Source organism: Mustela nivalis (assembly GCF_964662115.1).
Source record: "Mustela nivalis genome assembly, chromosome: 9".
In the NCBI taxonomy this organism is placed as follows: Eukaryota; Metazoa; Chordata; class Mammalia; order Carnivora; family Mustelidae; genus Mustela; species Mustela nivalis.
In genome coordinates, this window is record NC_139028.1 from 65704244 (window position 1) to 65728125 (window position 23882).

The 23882-nt window shown below is 39.0% G+C and overlaps 1 protein-coding gene across 1 annotated transcript; it reads left to right on the forward strand.

The window, feature by feature from the left end:
- Nucleotides 1-12362: 12362 nt before the first annotated feature.
- Nucleotides 12363-13312, forward strand: LOC309840289 (olfactory receptor OR51C1-like; the record flags this gene model as incomplete). The annotated part of the gene is given in 2 exon segments (XM_082682367.1): nucleotides 12363-12954; nucleotides 12957-13312. Coding segments are annotated over 2 exon segments (948 nt in total).
- Between the last annotated feature and the right edge of the window lie 10570 nt (nucleotides 13313-23882).

The following is a 23882-nucleotide window of genomic DNA, read 5'->3' on the forward strand; positions in this document are numbered from 1 at the left end:
GTGAATCCAAAGTGATGGGAAGATAGACCGCGGGGGGAGGGGCTGGCTCCCAGCAAGCGGCAGAGCAACGGAGCACAAAATCAGAACTTTTAAAAGTCTGCTCCATGGAGGGATATTGCTTCAGAGGCTAAACCAGGGGGAAGCCCACACGGGTTCAGCGTAACCCCAGATCCCCTGGGGCCACAGAAAGACTGGGGGTGTCTGAGTGTCACAGAGCTCGGAGGTATTAGAGCGGGGAAGCCGGCTACAGAGACAGAGCTGAGGATAGAGCTCTCAGCTTGGGGTTACCTTGAACTGGTTGTAGGCTGGGTGAGCTCAGAGCGTGGACAGAGGCCACAGGGAGGGAAGCGACCGGGTGCTTTTCTCCAAGTGTGAGTGATTGAGCGCTTTCCTCCATGCACAACCAGAGGCCCGGGAGACGGGGGTGGTTGGGCTCTTTTCTCTGAGGGTGCACTGAGGAGCGGGACCTTGAGCTCTTGGCTCCTCCGGGCCGGAGATTGGGAGGCTGCCATCTTCCTTCCCATCCTCCATAACTCTATGCAAAGCGCTCAGGGTACAAAAGCTCCTGAAAGCGAACCCGAGTGGATTATTTCGCTCGGCCCCTGTTAAGGGCGGTGCAATTCTGCTGGGGCAAAGACACTTGAGAATCACTACTACAGGCCCCTCCCCCAGAAGATCAACAAGAAACCCAGCCCAGAGCAACTTCACTCACCAAGGAGAACAGCGGAATTCCAGAGGAGGAGAAAGCAAATCTTATCTGGACAAAATGACAAGGCGGAAAAATTCACCACAAAAAAAAAAAAAAAAAAAAAAAAAGAACAAGAGGCAGTACCGAAGGCTGGGGACCTACTCAATACAGACATTGGTAATATGACAGATCTAGAGTTCAGAATGACAATTCCTGAGGTTCTAGCCGAGCTCAAAAAAGGCATAGAAGATATTAGAGAAACCCTCTCCAGAGAGATAAAAGCCCTTTCTGGAGAAATAAAAGAACTAAAATCTAACCAAGTTGAAATCAAAAAAGCTATTAATGAGGTGCAATAATAAATGGAAGCTCTTTCTGCTAGGATAAATGAGGCAGAAGAAAGAATTAGTGACATAGAAGACCAAATGACAGAGAATAAAGAAGCTGAGCAAAAGAGAGCCAAACAAATAATGGACCATGAGAAGAGAATTCAAGAGATAAGTGACGCCATAAGACGACACAGCATTAGAATAATTGGGATTCCAGAATAAGAAGAAAGAGAGAGGGGAGGTATATTGAGAGGTATATAGGAGAGAATTATTGTAGAGAATTTCCCTAATATGGCAAAGGGAACAAGCATCGAAATACAGGAGATCCTAAGAACGCCCCTCAAAATCAATAAAAATAGGTTCACACCTTGTCACCTGATAGTAAAATTTACAAGTCTTAGCTACAAAGAGAAAATCCTGAAAGCAGCCCGGGAAAAGAAGTCTGTAACATACAAGGGTAAAAACATTAGATTGGCAGCAGACCTATCCACAGAGGCCTGGCAGGCCAAAAAGAACTGGCATGATATATTCAGAGCACTAAATGAGAAAAACATGCAGCCAAGAATACTATATCTAACTAGGTTATCATTGAAAGTAGAAGGAGAGATAAAAAGCTTCCAGGACAAACAAAAACTGAAAGAATTTGCAAACACCAAACCAGCTCTACAGGAAATATTGAAAGGGGTCCTCTAAGCAAAGAGAGAGCCTACAAGTGGTAGATCAGAAAGGAACAGAGACAATATTCAGTAATAGTCACCTTACAGGCAATACAATGGCACTAAACTCATATATCTCAATAGTTACCCTGAATGTTAATGGGCTCAATGTCCCAATCAAAAGACACAGGGTATCAGAATGGATAAAAAAACAAAACCCATCAATATGCTGCCTACAAGAAACTCATTTTAGACCCGAAGACACCTCCAGATTTAAAGTGAGGGGCTGGAAAACAATTTACCATGCTAATGGACATCAGAAGAAAGCAAGGGTGGCAATCCTTATATCAGATCAATTAGATCTTAAGCCAAAGACTATAATAAGAGATGAGGAGGGACACTATATCATACTCAAAGGGTCTGTCCAACAAGAAGATCTAACAATTTTAAATATCTATGCCCCTAACATGGGAACAGCCAACTACATAAACCAATTAATAACAAAATCAAAGAAATACACTGACAAAAATACAATAATAGTAGGGGACTTGAACACTCCCCTCGTGAAATGGACAGATCATCTAAGCAAAAGATCAACAAGGAAATAAAGGCCTTAAATGACACACTGGACCAGATGGACACCACAGATATATTCAGAACATTCCATCCCAAAGCAACAGAATATACATTCTTCTCTAGTGCACATGGAACATTCTCCAGAATACACCACATACTGCGTCATAAATGAGGCCTCAACCAGTATCAAAAGATTGGGATCATTCCCTGCATATTTTCAGACCACAATGCTCTGAAGCTAGAACTCAATCACAAGAGGAAATTTGGAAAGAACCCAAATACATGGAGACTAAACAGCATTCTTCTAAAAAATGAATGGGTCAACCAGGAAATTAAAGAATTGAAAAAATTCATGGAAACAAATGATAATGAAAACACAACGGTTCAAAATCTGTGGGACACAACAAAGACAGTCCTGAAAGGAAAATATATAGTGGTACAAGCCTTTCTCAAGAAACAAGAAAGGTCTAAAATATACAACCTAACCCTACACCTAAAGGAGCTGGAGAACAACAAAGAAAGCCTAAACCCAGCAGAAGAAGAGAAATCATAAAGATCAGAGCAGAAATCAATGAAATAGAAACTAAAAGAACAGTAGAACAAATCAACGAAACCAGGAGCTGGTTCTTTGAAAGAATTAATAAGATTGATATGGGGTGCCTGGGTGGCTCAGTGGGTTAAAGCCTCTGCTTTCGGCTCAGGTCATGATCTCAGGGTCCTGGGATTGAGCCCCGCATCGGGCTCTCTGCTCAGCGGGGAGCCTGCTTCACTTCCTCTCTCTCTGCCTGCCTCTCTGCCTACTTGTGAACTCTGTCTGTCAAATAAATAAATAAAGTCTTAAAAAAAAATAAAGATTGATAAACCCCTGGCCAGATTTATCAAAAAGAAAAGAGAAAGGACCCAAATAAATAAAATCATGAATGAAAGAGGAGAGATCACAACCAACACCAAAGAAATACAATTATAAGAACAAAGAAAGCAACTCTATGTCAACAAATTCAACAATCTGGAAGAAATGGATACGTTTCTAGAGACATATAAACTACCACAACTGAACCAGGAAGAAATAGAAAACCTGAACAGACCCATAACCAGTAAGAAGATTGAAACAGTAATCAAAAATCTCCAAACAAACAAAAGTACAGGGCCAGATGGCTTCCCAGGGGAACTGTACCAAACATTTAAAGAAGAATTAATTCCTATTCTTCTGAAACTGTGACAAAAAATAGAAATGGAAGGAAAACTTCCAAACTCATTTTATGAGGCCAGCATCACCTTGATCCCAAAACCAGACAAGGATCCCATCAAAAGAGAGAATTACAGACCAATATCTTTGATGAACACCAATACGAAAATTCTCACCAAAATACTAGCCAACAGTACATTAAAAGGATTATTCACCATGACCAAGTGGGATTTATTCCAGGGCTGCAAGGTTGGTTCAACATCCGCAAATCAATCAATGTGATACAATACATTAATAAAAGAAAGAATAAGAACCATTTGATACTCTCAATAGATGCTGAAAAAGCATTTGACAAAGTACAGCATCCCTTCCTGATTAAAACTCTTCAAAGTGTAGGGATAGAGAGCACATATCTCAATATTATCAAAGCCATCTATGAAAAACCCACTGCAAATATCATTCTCAATGGAGAAAAACTGAAAGCTTTTATGCTAGGGTCAGGAACATCGCAAGGATGTCCATTATCACCACTGCTATTCAACATAGTAGTAGAAGACCGAGCCTCAGCCATCAGACAACAAAAAGAAATGAAAGGCATCCAAATCAGCAAAGAAGAAGTCAAACTAACACTCTTTGCAGATGGTATGATACTATGTGTGGAAAATCCAAAAGACTCCACTTCAAAACTGCTAGAACTTGTACAGAAATTCAGTAAAGTGTCAGGATATAAAATCAATGCACAGAAATCAGTCGCATTTCTCTACACCAACAACAAGACAGAAGAAAGAGAAATTAAGGAGCCAATCCCATTTACAATTGCACCCCAAGCCATAAGATACCTAGGAATAAACCTAACCAAAGAGGCACAGAATCTATACTCAGAAAACTATAAAGTACTCATGAAAGAAATTGAGGAAGACACAAAGAAATGGAAAAATGTTCCATGTTCCTGGATTGGAAGAATAAATATTGTGAAAATGTCTATGCTACCTAAAGCAATCTACACATTTAATGCAATTCCTATCAAAGTACCATCCATCTTTTTCAAAGAAATGGAACAAATAATCCTAAAATTTATATGGAACCAGAAAAGACCTCAAATAGCCAAAGGGATATTGAAAAAGAAAGCCAAAGTTGGTGGCATCACAACTGCGGACTTCAAACTCTATTAGAAAGCTGTCATCTTCAAGACAGTATAGTACTGGTACAAAAACAGACACCTAGATCAATGGAACAGAATAGAGATTCCAGAAATAGATGCTCAACTCTATGGTCAACTAGTCTTTGACAAAGCAGGAGAGAATGTCCAATGTAAAAAAGACAGCCTTTTCAACAAATGGTGCAGGGAAAATTGGACAGCCACATGCAGAAAAACTAAATTGGACTATTTCCTTACACCACACATAAAAATAGACTCAAAATGGATGAAGGACCTCAATGTGAGAAAGGACTCCATCAAAATCCTTGAGAACACAGGCAGCAACCTCTTTGACCTCAGCTGCAGCAACTTCTTCCTAGGAACATCGCCAAAGACAAAGGAAGCAAGGGCAAAAATAAACTATTGGGATTTCATCAAGATCAAAAGCTTTTGCACAGCAAGGGAAACGGTTAACAAAACCAAAAGACAACTGACAGAATGGGAGAAGATATTTGCAAACGACATATCAGATAAAGGGCTAGTATCCAAAATCTATAAAGAGATTAGCAAACTCAACACCCAAAGAACAAATAATCTAATCAAGAAATGGGCAGAGGACATGAACAGACATTTCTGCAAAGAAGACAACCAGATGGCCAACAGACACATGAAAAAATGCTCCACATCACTTGGCATCAGGGAAATACAAATCAAAACCACGATGAGATACCACCTCACACCAGTCAGAATGGCTAAAATTAACAAATCAAGAAATGACAGATGCTGGCAAGGATGGGGAGAGAGGGGAACCCTCCTACATTGTTGGTGGGAATGTAAGCTGGTCCAACCACTCTGGAAAACAGTGTGGATGTTCCTCAGAAAACTGAAAAAATAGAGTTACTCTATGATCCAGCGATTGCACTACTGGGTATATATTCTAAAGATACAAATGTGGTGCTCCAAGGGGCATGTGCACCTGAATGTTTATAGCAGCAATGTCCACAATAGCCACACTATGGAAAGAACCTAGATGTCCATCAACAGATGAATGGATAAAGAAGATGTGGTATATATACATAATGGAATATGCAGCCACCAAAAGGAATGAAATCTTGCCATTTGCGATGACATGGATGGAACTATAGGGTATTATGCTTAGTGAAATAAATCAATTGGAGAAAGACAACTATCATATGATGTCCCTGATATGAGGAAGTGGAGATGCAATGTGGGGGGTTTGGGTGTAGGAAAAGGAAAAATGAAAAGCAATGGATTGGGAGGGAGACAAACCATAAAAGACTCAATCTCAAAAATCAGACTGAGTGTTGCTGGGAAGAGGGGCGAGGGGAGAGGGTGGTGGGGATATGGACACTGGGGAGGGTATGTGCTATGATGAGTGCTGTGAAATGTGTAAACCTGGTGATTCACAGACCTGTACCCCTGGGGATAAAAATACATTATATGTTTATTTAAAAAAATAAGTTAAAACAAACAAACAAACAAGAAACAAATGTTTCTTGTTGGAAAGAAAGGACTCCTCCACCCCATGCTTTTGTTGGAAAGAAAGGACCCTTCCACCCCATTCACTGTTTGTGAGAATGTAAATTGGGAAATCGTATTTTCAAATTTTAAAAATAAATGTATTAGAAAATGTTTTTATAAAGCAGCAATGTTGACTTATGCTTCAATAAGAAATTACATATCACTTTGCATGCAGTAGTTATACTACTACTATCACTAATAAAATTGAAAGTATATTTCTTTCCCTTCTTTATTAAAGTGATATAATTCACAGAAAAATACCTAAAGTCTACTTTTTTTTTTAATCTTACAGACAATACTTTTCATTCCTTTTAAGCTCTGTTTTCCTGTGAATTCAGCATCATCAAATACAGAACTCTATATATTATCAAAGATTTTTCTTTAGTTTATAGACTTATGAAACAATGCTTGTTCATAACTGTCTGAGCCAAAGTTGAAAATAATAATCTGGCTCATCTGATGAAGAATTTGAAAGATTGAGTGACTGAGTGTTCTGCCAAAACCACATGAGCACATTGAGGTTCTGTTTGAGAATGTTCCTAATTGACATTTCACTAAAACTGATGTATTGTGGCTTAGATGCAAAATTTAAGATTTGTATCATTCAGGTTGATATTGTATCAAGCAGGGAACGACATTACATTATGTAACCTCCAACAAGATGCCTGAAATCTTCAGTTGCTTCTCAAGGATGTAGAAATGCATTTTTCTAGGGAAGGAGAAAGATTAAATTCCCTACTGTGCAATGTCTTTTATGTTGTTTAGATTCAAAGGCTTGACAATGCCTGTAAAATCTTCTGTGGTATAGATTCTGCCTCCCTGTTTAGCTGTACTTTCTACTTGCTCTTCCATTTGTTCTCCACATGTGCCAACCATATTATGAATTACTCCTGGTTTTCCTGTGCTCTCTTCTCCCATGTATCCAGACAGACCAGGTGATGACCTGGATAAATGCATGCTCTTTCTTCTGTGGTTTCATAGTAATTATGCCCTATTGTAATCAGTGATTTTGATGCCTCTTTCCTCACTGACTTGTGAGCCCTGGGGAAAGTGACTCTGTGGTATTTTTCTGTATTATCAGTACAAAACCCTGGAATGTGATGGATACTTCAAGTGTTCTATGAAGGACTCAATGAAGCTTTTTTCCCACCATGGATGAAGAAGTCTCTTAAAAATGTACAAAATTGGGGATCCTGGGTAGTTCAGGGGGTTGAGCCTTTGCCTTCGGCCCAGGTCATGATCTCAGGGTACTGGGGTGGAGTCCCATGTTGGGCTTTCTGCTCAGCAGGGAGCCTGTTTCCCCCTCTCTCTTTGCCTGCCTCTCTGCCTACTTGTGATCTCTCTCTCTGTCAAATAAATAAATAAAATCTTTAAAAATTAAAAAAATATATACAAAATCCACCCAATTGATATTGGAGGAAGATACATTCATCTGCTGGGTGTGGAGGTAAGGTAGGGAGAGAAATGAGCTTGTACATATAGCAGGTCTTTTGTTTTGGAGTTTTTACTCACAAGCTTACCTCTAGCAAAATTTTACCATAATGCTAGGTCAAGGCACTATAATACTAGTCCTTGCATGGACACGAGAAAAGTAGGTGTCGTAAAGTAGAAAGGTAGGGAAGTCATGAGGTAGAATGAACCCTTGGGAAACTTTATACTCTAGGAGCCAAAGAAAGTCTTCCAGGGGTTTTCTGATTAGGAGATTTCATGCAGCCTGAGTCATGGATCCTTATATATGCTATCTATCCCTAAGGAGAAAGCCTCCAAAGCTCCTCAAGCCCTTTTCTTGCAAACAGGGTGGGAAAGAACAAGCTCCATTCTTTGTAAGTAAAAGTGCTGCATTCCAGGAAGACATCAAACTTTACACACACTGGTTTCCTTCAGAATGAGGAAGATCTAATTAATTGCAAAAAAACCTCTCCTGGGTGTCTCAGGAAAACTACGAAAAGATTTTCCCTGAAGTCTCTATTCGGGTAAATTATATTCTAACTGATGGGGTTTAGTTGACCCATGGACCGCATATCCTTATGCTTGGAGCAGGTTGTTGTCATGTCCTTGCTGTTGTGAGTTTTCTGGTTAGTTGTGCTACATTTCTAAATCATTGTCTAAGTAGAGCTGTCACAGCTGCTACCACTCACCACCCCATCCCCGTTTACCAACCTCATTCCCACTTACCATTGTTAAATGTTTCCCATACTAGATAGCAGGTGAAATGCTTCACAAATGCTATCTCACTTAATCCTTACAGTTAATGCTGTTGGTGAACTTAATTTTACAGAAGCAGAGCCTGGTATAAAATGCTTCTTTGGAGAACCTCAGCTGGCTGGTAGCAGAGCCAACATTTGAAACTAGACCTACCTTACCCTGCAACCATATTACTGACTTTCTGTAATCAGAGGAGAGAGTTAACTCAAGACAGTCCTGCACAAGATCTGTAGAATGCTCTTACGATGGGACTGGAATATTGTTTTTATATAAGAGAGAATTACTATCAAGAAATGAGGGAGGCACATAGAGGTTTCCCCTAAAATAGTAGCATAAGTATTTCATTAAAAAAAACCCAACACACACACACACACACACACACACACACACACACACACAGACCCCTTCATTTTATAGAACTAAAAGAGCTCCCTGAGATTCTTCTAATAGTTACCTGAATAATTTGAGGCCACACAGCATGAATTAAATGCACAAAGCTATAATGTGTTGAGATCCTGATTTATTTCCAGAATCCCTCACCATTTTACAACTTTTAGATTTAATTAAAAAAAAAAAAAAACCAACCTGTTGATTTCCCACACTGCAAATATAGGGGATGGTAACAGGAATATAATGATGAAAGCAATGGTCTATCTCCCAGTAGCTGATTTAAATTGGAGAGGCACATTTTCAAACAACTTATGATCATACAATGGAATTAACACTATTCTAGATGTATAAATAAAAAGAGAATGTTACTCCAGAGGAATAAGTAATTCATTCTGCCTTGAGGCAGACAAAGTGATACCACAAAATGCATCCTAAAGATAATATACTAATGTTGAATTTGTGAATGGATCCATGAAACAAACAATAAGTCTAAAGAATTTAGGCTCAGTCAAAGAAGAGTGGGGGATTTGTGAATTAAACATAAATTTATGTTTAATAAATTTATTAAATTTAATAAAGCAAGTTGTCTTTACAGTGTGAAAGAACTTGCTATATTTAGTATAGCCAGTAAATATGTGAAAGAACTTGCTTGTGAAGTTTCTTACTATAAGAACTGTGAAAGAACTTGCTGTATTTGGTAGTTTTGTGAGGTAGGAAAGGTCCAGGCTGATCATATCAAAAGGTCGCTGGGGTAGAGAAGAGATTGGACAGCAGGAAAACTAGATTTTGGTTAGATTGAGAAGATCCTTGACTTCTGTGATAAAGGGGGAAAGAGTTTTGACTTCATGCTGACGACAATGAAGAGCTCTGTAGGAAGATGTATTTTTGAGAGCTCATGCTGGTGTCAATATAGAAAAAGTGTGTAAACAACTCGAAACTCAAGGAGGGGAAATTACGTATGAGAAAATTACTGTAGTTTCTGCAAAAACTAATGAAACTGTTATTATAATAGAGGTGATAGAAGTGGGAGGGTGAGGATGCGTCAGTCTAAGGACATATTAGAAGTCAAACTTGTAAAGTTTGTAGGTTGGCTGGCCGAGGTAGGCAGTGTTCTAAAAGGGTCTTCACAATTGCTGTCCTCTATGATTACAGCAGTATGAAACCCACCCTTTGAATGTGAGTGGGCCTATGAATGTGATGGGATATGTTGCATTGTATGTATGGCAAATAGAATATGCAGATGTCATTAGGGTTTGTGATGACTTAAAGTTAATCAAAAGGGAGATTATTCTGGTGGGCCTGGCCCTATCATGTGAGCATTTAAAAGGGACAAGAAGCAACAGAGAGATTCCTCTGATGGATTGGAAGATGCCACCTGTCATGTTGTGAGAGGTCCACCTGGCTGGGTAGAGGGCAGTCTCTAGGAGATGAAAGCAACCTCTAGTCCACAGCCAGCCAGAGACAGGAGACCTCAATTCTATGCCACAAGGAATACCATGCTGCTAAAAGCCTGGGTGGGTCTGGAAGAGATCTTGACCTCTGGATGAGCACAGAGTCCTGACTGAAAGAAACCCTGAGCAGAGACCCTGTGGATGCTGTGTTCAGATGTCTGACTTGCTGAATTTTGAGGTAATGAATGTCTGTCAAACCATGACTTTGTGCTAGGTTTTTATGCAGCAATAGAATGCAATAGAGTATGCTTCAGTCCAAAAAAAAGAAAATTTTAGTGATGGGTGTGAAGCATTTAAGAGAGAAATGAGGCTAGACAAATGTTCAATAAGTTGTTGGTAAAGGGAAAGAGATACATGCAACAGGAAGGAGGCGGTGTTATGGTTAGGTTGAGAAAGAAGTTAAAATATTTATAGACTGTGGTAATGGTACAAATGAAAACATTCAAATTTTAATAAAGAAGGAAAATTGGTAGGGTTATTTGACAGTGCAGAAATGCACCTATGTATTTTTTTTTTATTTTGTTTGGTGTTTAGAAAACATCCAAATTCCTTACAGTTTGATGGTGATAAAATAAATCCATACTGGATTCTTGTTTTTCTAAGTGTTTTATCCTTCCTTAAGTATCTTTGAGGGCAGGTGCCATGTTTATTTTGGTTCTGTATGCCTTTATTGGTTTACAATATGCACTCAGTAATTTAATGTTACACTATACAAATATCCATGAGGCGCCTGGGTGGCTCAGTGGGTTAAAGCCTCTGCCTTTGGCTCAGGTTATGATCCCAGAGTCCTGGGATCGAGCAGGGCTCTCTGCTCAGCAGGGAGCCTGCTTCCTCCAATCTCTCTCTCTGCCTGCCTCTCTGCCTACTGTGATCTCTGTCTGTCAAATAAATAAAAATCTTTAAACTGTACAAATATCCAGAATTTATTTAGAGGTTACATAGTAGGTAAGATTTCTTTGGAAGGGAGCAAGAGTTCTTCTGAATCAGGAAAGAATGAAGAAGAAAATCTTAGCTGTGGAGGAAGAAGGGACTATATGAAGAAGTTATTAACTAGTAGTCATTGCTGAAATCAGACTTAGATATTTTCATCTTTTATCTCAGCTCAGACAGTAAGACCTGTGACTAAGGGGGAGTGGCATGCAAATAGATGTGGGAGAGGAAACAAAAGAAATTATTATACAATATTTTAAATTTAATTAAAAAAATATAATAGCTAGTATTTGGTGACTTTTATATCACAGTGAAATACCCCCAGAGATTTTCATATACATCAACTAATTTAATCATTATAAAAATTCTATGGGATATATCTGTCATTATTACTTTAGAGATGGCGAAGTTCAGGGTACAGATAATTTAGGAACTTATCATGTGAGTAACTTATGTATGTGTGTGTGTGTGTGCATATATATTCTGAATGCATCATCATGTAGAATATGCAGCCCTAAAAAATGGATTTGGGATGCCAAATAAAAATTGAGAATGTCAAAGTATCCTTAATACTTACTTTTGAGACCCTTTATCCTCAAATAGTTCTGTTTGTAATAGTCTTGATGGCTTATATTAATTATGTGACATGAAAGCTAATTAGATACAGTTCAAGTTATGATACTACAAATAAGTTGTATGTCCATATAGGATGCTATCACAACTACTAACAGATAGTAGAGGCTCAACAAATATAGGCTATTATGACTGGAGATAATCAACGTGCTTCAAAAACATATCTAAGAGATGAAAAGAACATTCTTTTTGGGCTCTCAGAAGCCAATTTACTTTATTTACTATATCAGAACCCCTGCATGTACTGTTTGATGTTCAGTTAAGATTTCATACAACCCAATATACACATTTCATAAAGTATTTTTTGACTGCATACCTTGTAAAGTCAGGAAGTTATGGGTGCAATCTGCTTAACGGACAATGAATTTAAGTAAGAAGGTCATTGCTAGATTTGTTTATAGACAAATTCTGTAACCTCACGTAATTGTTCATTTCCTGTTTTCTGCTTCTTTATTAGATGTGGTCTTAGTTTTCTTCCTTATTTTTTAAACAATCTTCATAAGCTCTTAATATAATGCAGATGTTGTCTTTTATAAATGTTTACTAGGTGAAATAATTACTTTCAAATCAAATTCATTATAAAGAAATACAGTTTATCATTGCAGGATATTCAGCTTAAGATTCTGCAGTTTGAGTTCAACATGTCAACTTTACAGAATACCACATCCTCTTCCATCATTTTCCTGCTAACTGGTGTTCCCGGGCTGGAAGCCTTCCATACGTGGATCTCCATTCCCTTCTGCTTTCTCTACATAACCGCTCTCTCAGGAAACAGCCTGATCCTCTTTGCCATTGTCACCCAGCCCAGTCTCCATGAACCCATGTATTATTTCCTCTCTATGCTGTCCACCACTGACCTTGGCCTGTCCATATCCACCCTGGTCACCATGTTGGGTATATTCTGGTTCGATGCCAGGGAGATCAGCTTTAATGCTTGCTTATCACAGATGTTCTTCATTCAAGTTTTCACTGTTATGGAATCCTCAGTGCTGTTGGCCATGGCCTTTGATCGTTTTGTGGCCATCTCTAGTCCTCTTAGATACGCTTCTATCTTAACTGACCTTAAAATAGTACAGATTGGAGTAGCAATCATCACCAGGGGGACACTAATACAGACTCCTTTGGTGTTGCTTCTTAAACGATTGTCCTTCTGCCACAGCCACGTGCTCCACCACTCCTATTGCTTCCACCCTGACATGATGAAGCTCTCGTGCACAGACACCAGGATCAATAGTGAGTTGGGTTGACAGCCCTGATCACCACTGCTGGAGTGGACTCCATCTTCATTATTTTTTCTTATTTTTTAATCATTAAGACTGTCCTCAGTATTGCATCTCCAGAGGAGAGAAAGAAAGCCTTTAGCACATGTGTCTCACATATTGGGGCTGTTGCTATATTCTATATTCCATTGGTTAGTCTGTCCTTTGTACACAGATTTGGGAAACAGGCTCCACCTTATGTACATACTCTGATTGCCAATGCCTACCTGCTAATCCCCCCTGTGTTAAACCCCATCATCTACAGCGTGAAGACCAAACAGATACGCAGGGCTGTGCTTAAAGTTCTCCAGCCCAGTGCAGCAAAGGAATAGATGGGTTTTTCACTTTTTTCTATTTTTTGTTATTGTATAGGTGAGTAAAATGCCACTAATAGAAGTTAAAATGCTGAGACTTATGTTTGGGATAAAAGCTTCTCAAAAGATCACTTTAGCTTTAAGTAAGAAGACCATGAACTAAAAGAAAAATTAAGGCTACATTTATCTATTATTATTTCCTCTGACAACCACAGTGATACTAACATTTATTCATTTGAGATAAAAGATCTTCAATTACTTAGATAACCAAAATGACCCAGTTTGGATTTCAAATGAGGTGTTATTTTATTTGTTTTAAAAAAGAAGGCAGGAATAAAAATAAAGATAAAAATAAAAAGTGTGTTGACAATAGCCCATTACTGAATTTTATCTCTAAATCCGGCACATGAAATTGGCATTACTTATGGTTATGGAATTGTTCCAAATATTTTTACTTTTTCTCTGCCTCAGACCTCCATAACTTTTTATATAATAGCTAGTGTTACCTTTAACACATGTTTTACTGCTTTGTCAGTAACTTGAAATTTTTTGGTCAAGTGTTTTTACTTTCTCCCAACTCTTCAGGGAAGATTATATTTATAGCATAAGCAGCCTATGAAAAATAACTCCTTTTTTTAAATTTAAATTCAGTTAGCAAACATATAGTACATCATTGGTTTTATATGTAGAGTTCAGTAATTCATCATTTTTATGCATAATATCCAATGCTCATCACACCATGCGCCTCCTTAATGCCCCATCACCCAGTTACCCCACTCCCCACCTACCTCCCCTCCAGCAACCATCGTTTTTTTCCCCCATAGTTAAGGGTCCCTCATGGATGGTCTCCTGCTCTGATGACTTACCATTTTCCCTCTCTTCCCCTATGATCCTATGTGTTGGCTCTTATAGTCCTCATATAAGTGAAACCGTATGATAATTGTCTTTCTCTGAGTGAGTTTTTTTGCTCAGCATAATACCATTCGGTTCCATCCATGTCGATGTAAATGGTAAGATTTCATCTTTCTCATGGCTGAGTAATATTCAGTTGTGTATATATGGGCACATCTTCTTTATCCATTCATCTGTCAGTGGACATCTTGGCTCATTCTATAGTTTGACTATTGTGGACATTGCTGCTATAAACATTGGGGTGAACGTGCCCCTTCAGATCATTACATTTGTATCTTTGGGGTAAATACCTAGTAGTGCAGTTGATGGGTCATAGGGTAGCTCTATTTTTAACTTTCTGAGGAACCTCCATTACTGTTTTCCAGAGTGGCTGTACCAGCTTCTGTTCCCAAAACAGTGCAAGAGGGTTGCATCCTCATCTGACTTGTTAATTTTAGCCATTCTGACTGGTGCAAAATGCTATCTCATTGTGCTTTTGATTTGTATTTCCCTGATGCCAAGAAATACTGAGCATTTTTTCATGCTTCATTGGCCATTTGTATGTCTTCTTTGGAGAAATGTCTGTTCACGTCTTCTGTCCATTTCTTGACAGGATTGTTTGTGTTTTGGGCGTTGAGTTCAAGAAGTTTTTTATAGATCTTGGATAGATCCCTTTATTTGATTTGTCATTTGCAAATATCTTCTCTCATCCTGTCAGTTGTCTTTTGGTTTTATTGACTGTTTCCCTTGTTGTTAAAAGCTTTTTAACTTGATGAAGTCCCAATAGTTCATTTTTATCCTTGTTTTCCTTGCCTTTTCTTTTTTTAAGTTTTTATTTATTTATTTGGCAGGAATCACAAATAGACAGAGAGGCAGGCAGAGAAAGAGGAGGAAGTAGGCTTCTTGACGAGCAGAGATTTCAATATGAGGCTCGATCCCAGGGTCCTGGGATCACGACCTGAGGCTTTAACCCACTGAGCCACCCAGGCACCCCTCCTTGCCTTTTTCTTGACTAAAATTGTCCATAGTATGGGGATAGAGGGAACATACTTCAGTAACCAATAATCCATCTATGAAAAGCCCACAGAGAATATCATTCTCAATGGCAAAAAACTGGGAGCTTTTCCCCTAAGGTCAGGAACACAACAGGGAAGCCACTCTCACCACTGTTGTTCAACATAGTAGTAGAAGTCCTAGGCTCAGCAATTAGACAACAAAAAGAAATAAAAGGCATTAAAATTTGCAAAGAAGAAGTCAAACTCTCATTCTTTGAGATGACATGATCCTTTTTGTGGAAAACCCAAAAGACTACACCCCAAAATTACTAGAACTCATACAGCCATTCAGCAATGCAGCAGGATATAAAATCAATGTGCAGAAATCAGTTGCATTCTATATACTAACAATGAGACAGAAGAAAGAGAAATTAAGGGATCAATCCCATTTACAGTTGTACCAAAAAACATAAAATACCTAGGAATAACCAATCCAATGAGGTAAAGGATATATACTTTAAAAATTATAGAACCCTTATGAAAGAAATTGAAGGGGGCACATAGAGATGGAAAAACATTCCATGTTCATGGATTGGAAGAATGAATATTATTAAAATGGCTACGCTACCCAAAGCAATCTATGCATTCATTTCAATCCCTATCAAAATACTACCAGCATTTTTCATGAGCTGAAACAAGCAATCCTAAAATTTATATGGCACCAGAAAAGAGCCCAAATAGCCAAAGGAATATTGAAAACGAAAACCAAAAGTGGGGCATCAGAGTGCCAGACTTCGACCTCTATTACAAAGCTGTAATCATCGCAGTATGGTACTGTCACATAAACAGACATAGATAAATGGAACAGAATAGAGAACCCAGAAATGGACCTTCAACTCTATAGTCAACTAATCCTTTTTTTTTTTTTTAAGATTTTATTTATTTGACAGACAGAGATCGTAAGTAGGCAGAAAGGCAGGCAGAGAGAGAGGAAGGGAAGCAGGCTCCCCACTGAGCAGGGAGCCCAATGCTGGACTCGATCCCAGGACCCTGAGATCATGACCTGAGCCAAAGGCAGAGGCTTTAACTCCCTGAGCCATCCAGGCACCCCTATATCAACTAATCTTTAACAAAGCAGGAAAGAATATTCAATGGAATAAAGGATATTCTCTTCAACAAAATATTGGGAAAATTGGACAGCCACATGTAGATGAATGAAAATAGATCATTTTCTTATACTACACATGAAGATAAACTCAAAATAGATGAAAGACCTAAATGTGAGATAGGAATACATCAAAATCTTAGAGGATAACACAGGCATCAACCTCTTTGACCTCAGCTGTAGCAACTTCTTGCTAGACACGTCTCCAAAGAAAAATAGCCCTTATTAATTCAGCACAGTCTGTATGATTTTTCAGAAGTACTAATGTCATGTTTCATGATCGGTAAGTGTTTTTGGTTTTGACAAATATAATCTCATGAGTACCAGGAAACAAAGGCAGAGATATTTTAATCTGGTTTGATTTGTGATGCTTTATTGGACTTTCTCTTCAAGGAATGTTGAAGTGGGTGTGTTAATATGCTCTAGATAGAAAGAGAGAAATCATACCAGTGTTTAACACTGGTAGTGTTTAATCCAAGGAACTTGAAAAACAAGTTTAGGTGGACAGAGGGCACAAAAAGACTACAGAAATAGCAGAGGTAATAACTGCAGGATGTCACTTCCCCTTGTATGTCTTTGGGAACAAAGAGGGGAGTTTGAAGTTTGAAAACCTAGAAGCTTGGTGGAAGGTCTTCCTAGAGCTGACACTCAGATGAGAAGGTCTTATCCTGCTGGTTGTAGGGTACCAGAAGCTGAGAGGATGGGTCACATAGGATCCAAGACCCAAACTGCTGTGAAGGGGCACTGTATAGTTGGAGCTCATGCCTTAGGAGCACAGGAGGATCTCTCATGGACCTGAGAGTCAGATTCTTGAAAAGCATCCAACTGGTGTCTGGCTCTGATTCTTCCAAGGGAGCATGATGAGATTTTTTGCTGGGAGTATGAGAAAATATAAAACTAGAAAATGGAAGCAATGATTTTGGCATTGTTGTGTGGCATTGACGGGAATAGCAAGCAAACATGCTGGGATACTCATCCTTCCAGTAGCTTCCAGTTTCCTTTTAACATATTCCAATGAACAGAAAATAGTAGGAGACCACCTGGCAAATGATAGTCATACTTCTGGTTCTCAGTTTTCTTATCAAAGCAGAGTAGAAAATAGTTATTTTAGAGCTGAGATACAGTATTTTCATAGGCAGCATGGTAGGGTAATATACATGTAACAGAGTTTTTGATATAGTCATGACAAGGGCTCTCTTAGTTGCTCTAATCTGGACTGCTGATTATAATAAAAGTATCTAGTAGTTATAGGCAAGTGCTTCCATAGTTCACCACATATTTCTGCATATAATCTTCTGGAATGCACCTAGTTGACAATTTCCAGGAAACATTGGACTTGAACCATTTGTTACACCAAATGTTCCTACCTGACAAATGTGAAACATTTTTTTCCAATGGAGTCAGAATACATCTTCTCAACACATAGGGAACATTTTCTGGGCTCAATCATGTTAGGTCACAAAATGAGTCTTAAGAAAATTACCTGTCAGCTTTGTTAGGGATTCTGAGGCAACTCAGATCTTTTGCCCAGATACTACTGAGGACATATTTTGTTTTCTTGTGTGGAGGGGAATTATTGTTAAGATTGTATGCCTTCTCTCTTTCCCTCTCAGTTTTATTTTTCAATGTTTGTGTTTTTGCCTTTAAAAAAATTTTTAATTAGCCTCCACATCCAATGTGGGGCTAGAATTTACAACCCTGAGACCAAGAGTAGTATGCTCTACCAACTGAGCTAGCCAAGGGCCCCAAGATTGTTTCCCTTCTCTTGATCCTGCAGAGACAGGCTGGGTGCTGCTAGCCTCTCATCACTTTCTCTAGAATGGTGCTTCTAGTTCAACTCATGTGCTTTCTCCCAATCCCGCAAAGTCCACCCAGCATTCTTCGTGTGCTCACTGGCTATCTGCAAAAAGCTTGCACAGCCTATCCATAGGGGCATATAGGGAGCTAGTCACAGAGGATGTATAGTGAGGGGTATGCAGTACTGAGAGTGCCCATGGGTCAGATAAGGGGTCTGAGGTGAGGCATCCCCACTAACTTGTGAGAAGTTTTACCAGTGCAATACAAAGTGGTTAATAGTATCTGTATTTGCATCCCTTCTGTGAGTTCCAAAGCCTAGTTGCAATGCTCCCAGCCTCTCCCTGTCCCTAAGTCATGCAGACCACCTCACTATTCTGGGTGGGTTGAGAAAGACATGGGCCTCTTGGTAACATCCTACACAGATGGGAAAACTAGGTACTCCCTCACTATCCTCTTACTTTCCTCTGTGGAAGAGGTGATCTCTCTTGGCACTGAGTTGTGCCATCATGGGGTAGTGTAATGCAGGTAAGGTGAAACTGTTCTTATCCCTTCCGGTGCATCTATTTCCAGATTTTTTGTGCCAGTGGTATGGTGGAACTTCTCCATTGGACTCCTAGACTCCCACAAAGTTACTCTTGTCTGTGGGTGACTATCAAAATCAGTGTTCTTTGGAGGGAAGGTGATAGAATCCACTATCTTGGATAGATCCACTATCTCCACTATCCACAATTGACATTTATAGTCTTGGCCCAGAGCTATATTATCTTTCCAGACCCCTGTCATAATAGTTTGAAGAGGCCAATAGGGCAGCCCACAGAGCATCACAATGTCCATTAAATTGATGCAGTGATGAAACCGAACTAATCAAGTGGGATGGACGTGACATACACTCTAGAGGGTGGCTGGCAAACCTGCAAAGAGGCAGAATACTGCCACATTGGTTACAGCTATTAGTGGACCAGGGTTCTGGAACATGCTAGGACATCTCTGTCACCACAAACAGGAAGTTACTGTGTCTTGCTTCCAAGCATGAGAAGAATGCACAATGCTTACCAGGCCACTTTGCGTTCTGAGGCATGCACACTGACTGTGCTTCTCTCCCCACCTCTTTCTGTACATTAGGTGTGACCTAGCTGGCGCTGAGCTTTCCTTGACCACCAAGAGAATTCTCAGACATTTCTATGTATTTTCTGTTAAAGGGTTAGCTTATTGGTGTATATTCCTTCTGAATGAAGATGAAATCTCTAAGTATTCATGGGCCTAAGGACTATGGCTGGTGAAGAAATGAGGCTGTGGTCTGAACTTCCCCTAACATATTCAGACAGTTGTCAGCAACTTTGCTCTTCCCTCCCCTCCCACCACATTCATATTTCTGGGGCATAAGGGAAGGTACTGTAAGATATGCTCATGTATAGCCTGATATGGGGACACTTCCAAAAATATTCTGGACTTAATATTCTGTTACTTAATCTACTGTGTGTTGTGTGTTAGGTGTGAGTGTGCAGGTGTGGGTGCACATACGTAGGACTATTTTCTGTCAATTCATAGCCACCTGAAATGTTGTCTTTAGAGATATTTCACTGTGCAGTCTTCCATATATTGAGTACATTCTGTTCATACTTTCATGGCTATTGTTTACATACTATAGACTTATCATATCCAGTTTCAAGAGGAAGGGATGACATATCCTATCATGGAAAGGGAGGGACAATACATGACTACCTCTTCATCTGGGCACATGGATTCTCTATTTCTCCTGGATGTTGCCAGAGTGTTAAAGTATAGACCTGCCTTGGTAGCAGAACTATTCATATTTATTATTTTCACCCTTAAGCAAATTACTCTGTGGCCCAAAATATGCCACAAAGAAGGCCCGGTTATGGCCAGTAGGACAGAAGTAAAATGAACATTTCAATAGAACTTGGAGCATCGCTTAAATTAGCCTCCTTCATGTATTCTTCTGCATGTATTTAGAACTGCAGTTTCATCACTCAGTGTTATTTTAATGTTCTATCTTTCATAGATTCCTGAAATTTACAGATCACTGAATATACTTCCATACCACTATTACTATTAATTTAATTTTTATTCCAAATGTATTTTCTCCTTTTCCTAGAATGAGAATAGTTTGGACATGTGTGCTCTTTCCACCTTCCTCCAGTCTTTTTCCTTCTTCTAAATATAATGAGTTTATTGTGATATAATTCATATATAGTACAATTTTCTCACTTAATATGTAAATATTTAATGATTTTTAGTATATTCACTGAGTTTTGCAATTATCATTACAGTAAATTTTAGATCATTTTTATAGTCTACAAATGGAACATCCTACTTGCAGTCTTCTCTTCATACCTTCCATCCCATTTAGCCCAATGAAACCATCCACTTCTGTCTCTGTAGATTTGAGATCTTTTATATATATTGAATCATATACTATTTAGTCTTTTGTTATTGGCTGTTTATAATTAGCATAATGTTTTTAAGATTCATCCATTTTGTGTTTTTTAAAAAAATTAAATTCAATTTAGTTAACATGTAGTGTATTATTAGTTTCAGGGGTAGAATTAAGTGATTCATTGGTTGTAGATAACACCCAGTGCTCATTACATCAAGAGCTCTCCTTAATGCCTACCACCCAATTGCCACACCTCCCCACCACCTCCCCTCCAGCAATCTCCAGTTTGTTCCCTATAGTTGAGAGTCTCTTATGGTTTCCCTCCCTCTCTGTTTTTATTTTGCCTTCTCTTATGTTCCTCTGTTTTGTTTCTTAAATTGCACATATGAATGAAATCTTATGGCATATTTTTTCTCTGACTGACTTATTTTGCTTAGCTTTATACCCTCTAGCTCCATCCACATAGTTGCAAATGGCCAGATTTCATTCTTTCTGATGGTTGAGTAATATTCCATTGTGTATATATTTGGACTTCTTTCATATTTTGGCTGTTGTGGACATTGCTGCTATAAACATTGAGATGCATGTGCCCCTTTGAATTACTATTTTTGTAACCTTTGGATAAATATATGATAGTGCAATTGTTGGGTGGTTCTATTTTTAAATTTTTTGAGGACCCTACCTACTGTCTTCCAGAGCTGACTCCTGTGCATTGATTTTATATCCTGTGACTTTGCTGAGTCCTGCATCAGTTCTAGCAATTTTTTGGTGAATGTTTCTATAGGTTTTCCACATGGAGTATCATGTCATCTGTGAAGAGTGAGAGTTTGACTTCTTTGCTGATTTGGATACCTTTTATTTCTTTCTATTGTCTGATTGCTGAGGCTAGGGATTTCTAGTACTTTGTTGAACAGCAGTGGTGAGAGTGGACATGCCTGCTGTGTTTCTGACCTTAGGGGAAAAACTCAATTTTTCCCCATTGAAGATGATATTTTTGTGGATCTCCTATATATAGCTTTTATGATGTTGGGGTAGTCTCCTTATATTCCTCAATGGTGGAAGGCTTTTAATCAAGAAAGGAAGCTGTATTTTGTAAAATGCTTTTTCTACATATATTGAGAAGATCATATGGTTATTGTGCTGTGTTTTATTGATGTGGTGTAACACATTGTTTGGTTTTATGTGTTTTTTTTTTTAGATTTTTTTTAAATTTTTTATTTTTTATAAACATATATTTTTATCCCCAGGGGTACAGGTCTGTGAATCACCAGGTTTACACACTTCACAGCACTCACCAAAGCACATACCCTCCCCAATGTCCATAATCCCACCCCCTTCTCCCAAACCCCCTCCCCCCAGCAACCCTCAGTTTGTTTTGTGAGATTAAGAGTCACTTATGGTTTTTTTTTTTTTTTAGATTTTATTTATTTATTTGACACAGAGAGAGAAAGAGAGTGAGCGAGTGAGTAGGAACAGGAGGAGGTTTGGAGGGGGAGGGAGAACCAGACTCCCCGCTGAACAGGGAGTCCAATGTGGGATCGGTCCCAGGACCCTGAGATCATGACCTGAGCTGAAGGCAGACACTTAACCACCTGAGCCAGCCCCTGATTTTATGTATTTTGAATCATGCGTATATCCCAGGAATAAATCCCATTTGGTCAAGATGAATACTCCTTTTAATGTATTGTCGGATCCTCCTAGCTAGTATCTTGGTGAGACGTTGTGCATCCATATTCATCAGGCATTTTGGTCTGTAATTCTCCTCCTTGTTGGGGGGTCTTTGTTTTGGGATCAAGGTAATGCTGGCCTTATAAAAGGAGTTTGTGCTGCTGCCCCTCGGAACAATTTGTTACTTAAACTGTAACCCCTGGAGGATTTTACTAGTTGCTAAGCACATTTAGACATGGCCTTAAAAAATACTGATACTGACCACAGGTCTTTGGGGAGAAGGACGATGTAGAACCGTGAAGCTGGGCAGCTGGGGATGCCCGGCTCGCTCAGGGCGGAAGGCCGCCCCTTCACGGAAGCCGGGCAGCTGGAATGCCTGCCTCGCCCAGGGTGGAACGCAGCCTGCTTCAGGGAAGCTGAGCACCTGGGAATGCCCGGTCAGCTCAGGGTGGAACGAAAACCGCCTGCTTCCCTTTTTCGTTGATGCTCCTTTCTCTTCCCAGAAGTGCTCATTGTTAGTTAGATGAGTCCTTTGAATGTGCTTGGTTAACTATAAACCTTACCCTCCTCCTTGCTTGCCTGCAAGACGCGACTAACGTTTGACCTTCATCAATCCTTCTGTTGGCTATTGTTTTCTATCTAACAAAAGTGAGACTCTGGACTTGCTCCTGGCAGCAGTCCTTTTTGACTGTTGTCCCTTACTCCCAGTCTTTTGCAGCTGACTTGTTTATGCCTAATTCTTTTCTCGTCACCGACTGGAAGCGGCAGTTTGGAAGTTTTCCTTCCATTTCTATTTTTTGGAACATTTTCAGAAGAATAGGTATAAACTCTTTTTAAATTTGGCAGATTTCCTCTGGGAAGCTGTCTGGCCCTGGAATCTTGTTTTTTTGGGAGATTTTTGATGACTGCTTCAATTTCCTTGCTGGTTATGAATCTGTTAAGGTTTTCTATTTCTTCCTGTTTCAGTTTTGGTAGTTTCTATGTTTCTAGAAATGCATCCATTTCTTTGAGATTGTTTAATTTGTTGACATATATTTGCTCATGTTATTCTCTTATATTTCTGCAGTGTTGGCTCCTATTTCATTCATAATTTTATTTGGGTTATTTCTCTTTTCTTTTTGGTAAGTTTGGCTTAGAGTTTATCAATCTTATTAATTCTTTCAAAGAACCAGCTCCAAAGTTCATTGATCTGTTCTCTTGTTTTTTTGATTCCTATGTCATTGCTTTAAGCTCTAATTTTTATTATTTCTCTTCTCCAGCTGGGTTTGGCTTTATTTGCTATTCTTTCCCCCGCTTCTGTAGGTGTAAGTTTAGGTTATGTGTTTGAGGCTTTCCTTCTTTCTACAGAAAAGCCTTTATTGCTTTATACTTACCTCTTAGGACTGTCTTTGGCACATCCTGAAGGTTCTGAACTGTTGTGTTTTCATATTCATTTGCTTCCATATATTTTTTAACTCTTTAATTTCCTGATTAGCCCATTAATTCTTTCATAGGATATTCTTTAGCTTACATGTATTCATGGTCTCTCCAAATTTTTTCTGGAGGTTGACTTCAAGTTTCGTAGCATTGTGGTCTGAAAATATGCATGGTATGATCTCAGTCTTTTTATTCTGATTGGGACCTGATTTGTGACCCAGTATGTGATCTATTCTGCAGAGTGTTCCTTATGTACTT